The 10,225-nt window shown below is 37.8% G+C and overlaps 1 protein-coding gene across 3 annotated transcripts in view; it reads right to left on the bottom strand.

The window, feature by feature from the left end:
- Nav3 (neuron navigator 3) overlaps positions 1-10,225 on the bottom strand; it is a 432,474-nt gene that overhangs the window by 169,212 nt on the left and 253,037 nt on the right. For all 3 annotated transcript variants that reach the window (XM_012515124.1, XM_004623749.1, XM_023716139.1), the window contains exons 10-11: positions 2,652-2,760; positions 1,415-1,798 (exon numbers count right to left, since the gene is read on the bottom strand). In XM_012515124.1, the coding sequence (XP_012370578.1) occupies positions 1,415-1,798; positions 2,652-2,760 (493 nt within the window). The remainder of the gene's footprint in view (positions 1-1,414; positions 1,799-2,651; positions 2,761-10,225) is intronic.

Raw genomic sequence — 10,225 nt, 5'->3', positions numbered from 1 at the left:
AAGTCACTGAGCTGCACAGCAGGCTCTGCTCAATCTTGTTATCCTCCTGCTTCCACCTCCCAGAGCACGGGGTTAGAGGTGTGCCCCGCCAGCTCTGGCAGATGGACAGACAACTGAGTCTAGTGCACTCTGGCCTTCTTCTCCACATGGCACAGCAGGAGCCTAGAAGCTCATGTCTTTGTGAGCAAGTATGTGTAAATTATCCATGCTCTGTTGGTATTGGGAGTGGGTAGGATAAGTGAGACAAAGTATTTAATGCACTGTAACCCTAGTGCAGTAGATGACAGAAGGACCACAGAATGCTATCACAATTATTAACTGAAGTAGTTTTAGTAGAATATGGAATGCATTCCACCATAGCCCAGCCTCTGACTGAACCAACTATTTCAAATTGCTGAAGTACACTAAAGGTTTACAAAATACAACCACAGTATTTTGCTTGATTATAAGAAGGAAAACAAAGAAAGAATCTTAGATTTTTTTTTTAAGTCTGTGTGGTGGCAGATGGGTGGGAGTATTAATTTGCTTGGTTTCCAAACCTGAAGTGAAGCCCAGAGGACACTTCTGCATGTGTTGTGGCTTTGAGCTTTACCCCCTCCTTCATCCCTTTCTCTTTCCTCTACTGGCCTGTGTGGCAGTGAGCAAAGTAGTTGTGCTGAATCTTGTCCTTCTGCCAAGATATTTCTGTCTTGGCATGAGTGAACCATGGCCTGACTCCCCTTAAAACATGGGAAACGGACGAGGTGGCACATATCTATAATCCCAGCACTGGGGAGGTTGAGACAGAAGGGTCGCTGCAAGTCAGAGCTGCATAGTGAGACCCTGTACCAAATTAATTAATTAATTAAAAAGTGGGCCAAATTAAAGCTCTCCTCCTTTAATATGTTGTGTCAGGTACCTGACCCAGCAGTAGAAATGCTGGCTAAAGTAGTCGAATGCCATCAATAGAGAATAGATTGAACAAGCCAATTAAAATTAGAGGTATATAGCTAAACAAGAATTGGAAGTACATCATTGAAGAATGCTAGAAAATATTTATTGTTCAAAGCAGTTGCAGGCAGCCTGAGACAAAAATGAAAGTCAAGCATTTGGGCAAAACTCCTCCTGTCTCCTTCCTACGCCCTTAAGTATAAAATCTGTTAATTAGGAGCATGTGAAAGTCACTCTGAACTACACAGGCCATCTGTGTTTCTCTAAGAACAGAAGATGCAATGGTTTCTAATGCATACAGAATCGGATGAAACCTTCGCTGTTTTCCTTCCCATGAATGAGCAGAGGAAAGGTCTTGAAACACCTCAAAGCAAAGTCAGATTGCTCATCCTTCTAGCAATTTAGCAAGTAAACATCCACATCTTTCCAGAGTGAGTGCACCCTGCCGCCCTCTCCTCTCCTTGCCCTCTCTGGGGCCACTCACCCACTGTTGATGTCGTCGGACCGGAGGCTTTTCCCCAGAATGTCGCCATCGCTCATGTATCCACCCACATCCACCTCTGAAGACATGTCCAGGTCACTGCTGGCTTTCTCACTCATATCCATCTGTGACATGTTTCCCAGCCGAGAGACAGCGGCTCTGCGGAGAGGGGTTGTGTACATGAACCTAGAGGGGTCGGTGTGGATGAACCGGCTGGTCCCACTGCGGGAGTAACCGGCGCCCATGGAGGGCGCGTCTCCGGCCTGCAGCCGTGGACTCGCCTGACCGAGCCTCCAGGTCATGGGCGTAGGTCGACCTGTCAGGTTGGGGATGCTCCTTCCATTCACTTCGGTCGTCACAGTGCTGTCAAATGTTGTCTCCAGGGTGCTATCAAAAAAATGGAGAAATAGCTATACTGTGCTCCACTGGGACCAAATTCTCAAAATGCATGAAGACAAGTAAACCTAGAGTTGAAGAAATCATATTTTAGGAGAATATGACTTTTATTTAAAAAGCTGATTTATGTTCAGGATCATTTTGTGGCTCTGATCACCTCTGCAGAAATCAATATGTGGGGCTTATGAGATAGATCAGTGCTCTAAAGTGCCTGCTTAGGTAAACTTAGGCAAACTCGGGGACTGCAGTTCCATCCCCAGCACCACATGCCATGTCAACCCAGCCCCCAGGGTGGGCTGAGCCAGCCAGAAAAGAAAGAGAAGAAAGGAGGGAAGGAAGGAAGGAAGGAAGGAAGGAAGGAAGGAAGGAAGGAAGGAAGGAAGGAAGGAAGGAAGGAAGGGCAGAGGGCTTTTCACTCCCCTTTTTTTTTTTTTTTTGTTTACATCATTACATTTTGGATAGAACAATCATCTAATTTTCTCAGTAAATCCTTAATCTCCATAACCATCTTAAATATTTTTTGGATGTTAACTACAATCATGCTTGAATATTTTCTACCCCTATTTTCTAGGGCAAGTATGTAAAACCCCAGTGATGATGCAGTAGTTGGCAATAGCTAAGTCAGTACGAAAGGGAAATTTTAAGGATAAAGGGAAGGATCCAAGTCCCTGGGGAGGTGGTGTGAGTCTTAGTTTAAGGATAATCGCTAATTGCTGCATAAAATGTGAATGTATCAATGGCAAGGATAGCCAAAGAGTCCTCTTTGTATCATAAGAAAAGGAAATGGCTTGCTAATAATCTTTCCTTCTGCATTTGTCCAAAGATACACAAAATTGAGAAAAACCTGTGGCTTATCTGAGTCCCACGAAGACTAGACATAGTTTCCTCTAAATTCTGCCTCAGATCTGCTATGTTTTTAACTGTTCTCATTCTTCTTGTCTCTGGGTCTTCACCTGGAAAAAGAGCATAGGAATTGTTCATCATGCCATTTGCTGTTCTCAAGATAATTATATGTGTAGTAGATATATAGCTATCTTGGTTACCTTTTCCTCATTGCTGGGTTACAATATCTGACACCCAACATGAAGGAAGGAAATATTTATTTAGCTCACAGTTAGTGGAGGTTTCAGTCCATACTCGGCTGGCTCCAAGGCAGAGTGGCACATGGCAGAGGGCAGCTGTTCATGGAGGCAGAAAACAGCAAAGAGCAAAAGGAGGAGCAGCAGCTGCAGCAGCCGGCAGCCTCTCTACCTCCTTATATGTGTATGCAGATTATCTGCCACAGGGCAGGGGTAGAACTCACACCCGTAATCCCAGCATTGGCTCAAGAATTATTCACAAACTCTAGAATCCTCCCCAAGACTGCATGAGGCTTTGGAGGGACACCTGGACACAAACCATAATAATGCTATAAACTTATCTTCCTAGAAGTAAAATGGATGAGGAGAAAATTCTGAATAACCGTGACCACCTGAAAATTGCAATTTTTAATACAAATGAAATATGAATGGAAAAAAGTAAGATTATAATCAATAAATCTGAAATTGTATAAGTACAACAATATTTGCAGGTCTATGCCTTGATCTTTGCAAAATTAGAGTCATTTGAAAAGACACTGTGCAATTCGCCATGTAACTGAACTTAATTTTAAAAATCTAAAATTATTCAGATGTTAATTATTTCAAAACACTCCTATTTCTAAGTATACTCAGATTAGTAGGGTTAGGTTTCCTTTTAAAAAGAATGTATTTACATTTTGTCTTTATTTTTAATTAGTAAATGTTTTAAGTACATAATGATTGCATATTTTTATTTTAAAGAGAAAAATGGCAATAGAGTTTCAATACATATTAGTAGGAGAACTATAATAATATATTCCATATTATTGCCTTTGTAGTAGTTATTCAGAGTGCAAGATCTAGGCATGATATTTTGTACAAACAATATTAACATAAACATTACTTTTCAATGAACTAAGAGAAACTAGCTGTATAGCAATCATAATTATCTTATGTACAAATAATTTTTTTCTCATTCTTCTTTTTCTCTTTCCACTATCACAGTTTATCTTTTCATTTGAACAGTTTCTTCCCAATTCACAATACCTAGTGTACATTTTAGATCTTCTTTACTCAGTAAGTTTCTCAAACTGCTGAGAAAATATGGTATTTACACATACTTATGAGTGTGATCTTGAGTTGCATCCATTTGCCTACAAAAGTCTCCAGGTTATTCTCTTTGTGGCTGTATGGAACTCCATTACACAAAAAACAGATCCCTTCATCCATTCCTCAGTTGATGGGAATTTGTGTTGTTTCCAAGTTTTTGCTATCACAAGCTGTTCTTCTATAAGTATGGGTAAACCTATATTGCTGTGGTGTGATATTTTAAAGTTTTCTGGGAAACAAACCAAAAGGGGAATAGATGGCATCACCAATCGTAGTTTTTGAGGAATCTCCACACTGATTTCCACAGTGGTGTACCAGTCTACACTTCCACCAACAGTGGAGAGGGTTTCTTTTTCCCCATAGCCCATTCTACATTTGTTATTGGTTTTTTAATAGTAGCTGTTTCTGGGGTGAAGTGGCATCTCATTGCTGTTTTAATTTGCATCTCTTGAATGATCAATAATGTTGAACATTTTTATGTGTTTATTTGTCATATGAATTTCTTCATCTGAGAAGTGTGTATTAGTCTCTGCTGCCCATTTTTGGATTTGTTGTATGAATTTAGGGGATTTTTTTTTCAATTCTTTACTAGTTCTTGAATAAGTTCTTTGTCTGAGGGACAACTGGCTATAAATTTTCCTGCTCTGTGGGTTGTCTTTTCACTCTGCTGATGATCTCTTTTGTTATGAAAAGCTTTTTAATAAGTTGACATCCTATTTCTTGATTCTTTATATTATTTCCCTGACAGTCTGGGTTTTGTTCATGAAGTTTCTGCCTACACCCACGTCTTCAAGATTTCAGCTTATTTTCTCTTCCAGTAAATTTAGTGTTTTTATTTTAATACTAAGACCTTTGATCAATTTGGACTTTATTTTAGTGCATGGTGATAGACATGGATTCTAGTTTTAGTCTTCAGCAGGTGGAAAGCCAGTTTTTCCAGCACTATTTATTAAAGAAGCTATCTTTCTTCTAGTGAATGTGTTTGGCTCCTTTGTCAAAGGTAAGGTGGTTGAATGTGTTTGGGGTTGCATCTGCATCTTCTATTGTGTTCCACTGATTCTCAGGGCTGTTCTTTTCCCAGTGCCATGCTAATTTGATCACAGTAGCTTTATAGTGCAATTTCAGATCAAAGATTATGATAACTCCTGACTCATCTTTGTTGCCCAGAATTGCTTCTGCTATGCCAGATCTTTTTTTTTGTTTGTTTGTTTTTTTTTGTTCCAATGAATCTTAGGAATGTTTTCTCTAGAGCTGTGAAGTATGTTGATAGTATTTTGATTGAGATACATTAAATCTGTAGAGCAGTTTAGGCAGTAGGGCTATTTTCAATATAATGGTTCATCCTATCCAAGAGCAAGGCATATCTTTATATTTTCTGAAATCCTCTTCAATCTCTTTTTTCAGAGTACTGTAATGTTTAATGTATAAATCTTTTATGTCCTTTATTAGCTTGTTCCTAAGTATTTCATTTTTTGAATTTTATCATGAAAAGTGTACTTTCCCTAATTTCTCTCTGTGTAAGTATGTTGCTTTTGTACATAAATGCTATTGATTTTTGAGTGTTGACTTTGTATACCTCTGCATTACTGAATTTTGATATTAAGTCTACATTTTGGGTGGAGTTTTGTGTTCTTCTATGTAGAGTATCAAGTCTCCTGAAAATAATGATAATTTTAACTTCCCTGTTTCTAGTCTTTTATTCCTTTTTATTATCTTTTTTAATTTCTCTGGCTAATGTTTCCAGAACTGTATTGAATGGGAGTGGTGATGTGTATCCTTGCCTTGTTATAAGTAATATATTTATTATCATTACATAATGAGTACCCAAATGCACAGTCCCATCCCAATTCTTTTTTGTCCCCTACTCCTGCCACCCCTTCCAACTTTTGGTTCTCTTCCCATGTGCCAAAACCCTACCATTCTTTTTCTTTCAATTCATTTGTTTTCTTTTTTCTTCTTTTTTCTTTTTTAAATTTGGAGACTAAATATGAGGCCTTTCTTATACAGGCAATGGCTGTCCCAAATATTTTATTTTACTAGACTCATGGACCAAGTGTCACATTGGATAGATCTACTTTATAAAGGCAATCAAATCATCCAGAATGGCAACACTAAAGCTCAAGTAAAGTCTTATACAGCTAAATCCAAATGACTGTGACTAAAGGACACTAAAAAGATCCAGCCCTTCCAGTGTGGTAAATGCTGGCCTTGCATGACTAACACCTGCCATTGGGGAGAAGAAATGTCCTTATTTTGTTCATGGTTATGCAATACTCACCAACTAGTGAGTATAGATAATAGGGCAAACATGGAAAAGGGATACAGGCAACATGGTATATATTTTATTTAATTTGAGCAAAGGCTGATGGAAATTGAAAAGGGGAGAGAGCATAGAAGAATAGAAGAAAGGAAAAAATAAATGGATGGGAGCCAGAAGGGAGTGAGGGATGGAAGAAAGAAGAATTGGAAGGAGGAGATAAGGAGACAGAGGGGATATAACTAGAACACACAGATCAAGAGCAGGAAAGAGGAGAGGAAAAGGAAGAAGAAGAGGAAAGAAGGGAACTATAGGCAAAGCAGTGGAACAGGAAGAGGATAAAAGAAATGGCAAAAAGAGAAGGAAAGTTGATGAAGTAAAATAGCGTGAGATGAATTACACTCTGAATATTGTCACACAGACAACATGCTTATCCACAATCTGTTTAATAATCTAGATTGCACTTCAACCTGTTATCTTACTCCTAATTTATAAAAAAGTATAATACATGTGACACATTCATAATCATAATTACAGAGCTGGCAAGATTTCCGAGGTTAACCTGTCCACCACAGAACTCATTTATGTATCATGTGGGATTCGGCATCTGCCTTTGCCTGAAGACTTCAACACTGCACAGGTTTCCATGCTGCTTTTCAGTCTTAAACAGGAATAAGTGCGAACTAATATTGGGGAATGTGCCATAATTTGTTTGCCTTTAATTTCTACCCAGAAGGCTCACTGTCTCTGAAACAACTGGACAAATTCACACTGGCTTTACATGGTATCCACTGCAAAAGAACAAGACAATAGCTAAAGTCTGTGTGATGTTTTACAGCAAAATATTAGCTTGAGAATTCACTATTTCTCATCCCAGATGTTTGCCAAAACATCTGCCATTCTTCTGCCAAAAATCTTTTATCTTTAATTTATAGATTGCTTGAACAAATTAAAATGTCTTTAATAATATTATTACTTCAAACGGGATATACTGAATAACATAATGTAACTACAACTATTTCTTAAAATGTAAAATTACACGGGATACCTCATGCACATGGAATACTTTTTCTACACTAATTCAAGTCATGAAATCTTTAATCCCCTAGATTAATATCCTTTCAGAACTCAGAACTACTAATAACCTTAGAGACTCTTAACTATATGCTGCCCAGATATTTTACCATGCTTTTCAATAATACATTTGAGAAATGGCTATAAGGAGATCTTCTTTTCATTTTCAAGTAATCTGGTAGATTCTTTGAAGTAAAAGGAAGATTTTGTAGGAAAAGTTTTAAAGGATGGAAAAAGAATATCATTATATTAAGAGGAAAGGAAGAGATAACAAAGTGATTCACCTGGGTCAGCCATTTCTCAAATCTACTATCTGATAACCCTCAGTCCTTTTTCTCTGGGAGAAATTTTAAGATGTAACTAGCATGCATATCAAACACCTGCAATAATATCAAAATTGATATTGGAAGGACTTTCAAAGTCTTAATGTTAATTTTAGGAACACTATATTTGTAGATATTCTGTTTAATCAAATATTGTTTGTGCCTACTTCATTCCCATTTAGACTTCCCTTGTCCCTTCCAACAGTCATTTCAGATCCCAGACTCTACATTCATCGCTTCTATCTGTGGCTTCCCTCACCTTTCAGAACCATGGCCTTCTTCTCTGCTTTGACTTTTCTCGTCTTGACATCTACTCATGACCCTGCACCATTCATGACAATCAGACAAATAGGCCTTCTTGCCCAGCACTTACTGAGTAAGCCATAATCACTGTCTCATTCATGTCATGACAGATAATAGCCAAAGCAAAATGTATTACAGTCAATGTTTTCAATGACCCAGGAAAGTCAAGATAAAAAATAGGTGCACTTACAAGCCCCCTAAGGATTGATCATACTGTCTGAAATGTCCTAGAAATTGGTATTCAAATGATGTCCAGAGGCTTTGGTGGTAATGGGGTGAAGCAGAGAAGGCCAGACAGAAAAGCACACATAATCTCAGATGTTTACTAAATAAATAAAGGCAATGCCCCATGAAATAGATTTGTCTAATGCCAAATATATTCCCTCGCACTTGTGTAATCTGAAAGGAGAATTTGAGTGTCCACAGAATGGCAGCAGTGTCCACGCATTCTCCCGCATGGCCCATTCTGAAGTACACTGAGATTTTAACATTGACACAATTCTGCTATCTCATTGCTTATAAAGTCTTCTCTATGAGTAGATCACAGAATAACAGGTTTTATTTGGTATTCTACATTATTGCTTAGCAATAATGATTTACTAATGGACCATTTAATGTGAGTGATTCTCCCTTACTTTTAAGCTTTAATTATGCATAGCATAATTAAGTCTGACATCTTTTAACAGAAATCAACCAATACATGAGGGAACCTGATTCACATAATCATGGATGCTGAATGCCATTCTGTTTGACCTTTTTTGAGTTTCATGAATGGCCCAACAATGATTTAGATGAAAATTTTAAACTCATCTATAAAATCCTGACACTGTGGAAAAATAACATAAAATGGCCAACAACCTGGTCAGTGCATTTTACATGTTCTCCCATAGAAGTATAGCACAGTCCTGGCCATGTACCCTGGTATGATTGATTTACTAAGATAAACAAGAGTAAAAAGTTGAACTCAAGGTGCCCTGCCTAAAAACTTGGAAGAGGCCATTTTGAGTCTTAAGCAGAACACAGCATGTGGCAGGAATTCTGAAATTCCTGTGTTGTAAGCTGGGATGCGTTCACAGCTGAATGCATTTTTATATGCAGAATTCACTGGAATGATTAATTATCCAGAGATATGATTATTCACACTGGAGCTACTTCAGTACATTCTTATCTTAATTGTTATTTGCAGTTTTGGATAAAAGCACCACTGGTGATGATAGCATCTAAGGAAAAGTAATACAAATACAATAAACAGATTCTCTGCTCAAAACTCAAGGCATACAGACTTTCACTGAGAAGCTATCCTCTGACAGTAATGTCACAAGTTATTTGTGTATAAAAAGCCCTGTTTCACATACACACCCACCTAGAGCATGCTATAACTCAACAGAGCAACCAACAGATATTACCAGAGTACTGCTCTCTGTTCATCTAGTTGAAAATACTTACTTAAGAGGTACTTAGAACAGGAAAATGTTATTGTTTTAGAAGCACAGAAAAAATCCTGTCTTACTGTATAGTTGTAGACATTCTAAAATAAATATGAAGAAGAAAGAATTCATAAGTATTAGAATCCTTCTGGCCTTTGTACTAGACATAGTTCCTTTATGAGAGGCAGTTCATCAGGGAAATCCCATAATGGTGAAGAGGTAAACCCTCAGTACCTGAGTACCTGGGGCACTGAGACTCAGCAACCACTCTTTTAACTGTAGAACCATTACTCTTTCAAAGATAAACTGACATGAAAAATTAGGTCCTATCTTCCTCTGCTGTCTCTGCAAGCTTTCTTCTAAAGCTGCTTCATTGATATAGACAACACAACTTTATATAGCATCTTATTACAGGAGGAGTTACACACACACACACACACACACACACACACACACACAAAGAAAACCTGCTTTTAGCATCAAATGTGTGAATAAGAAACAAAGAACTCACTAGCCAGGTATAATTCTTTCAAGCTTAAGACCCACTAAATGAAGTCTTTTTTCAAAACACACATTGACAGAAAACATGATGTGTTCAATGGTTTAATATTTAGAGATTTTTGAAAAAGAAAATACATTGCATGAGTATAGGTGGAGTACCGAAATTGGAAACATTCATTAAAATGTATATATTTTGGATTAGATAAGTAAAAGGGGACACTTAAAGTGGAATCACAAAACTGAGGAGTCACTTGACATCTTCATAACTGTCTGAGTGACTACAGCAGTTTATCTGAAAGGCCTAGTCTGTAAAGAATGAAAATAATCCATAGTCATCAGCATGGTTTAAGAAGTTATAAAGTGCA

Source organism: Octodon degus, unplaced genomic scaffold (genome assembly GCF_000260255.1).
Source record: "Octodon degus isolate 3935 unplaced genomic scaffold, OctDeg1.0 scaffold00004, whole genome shotgun sequence".
NCBI lineage: Eukaryota > Metazoa > Chordata > Mammalia > Rodentia > Octodontidae > Octodon > Octodon degus.
The sequence above is the reverse complement of the archived record's forward strand: the minus strand, read 5'-3'. Positions and strand labels throughout refer to the sequence as shown.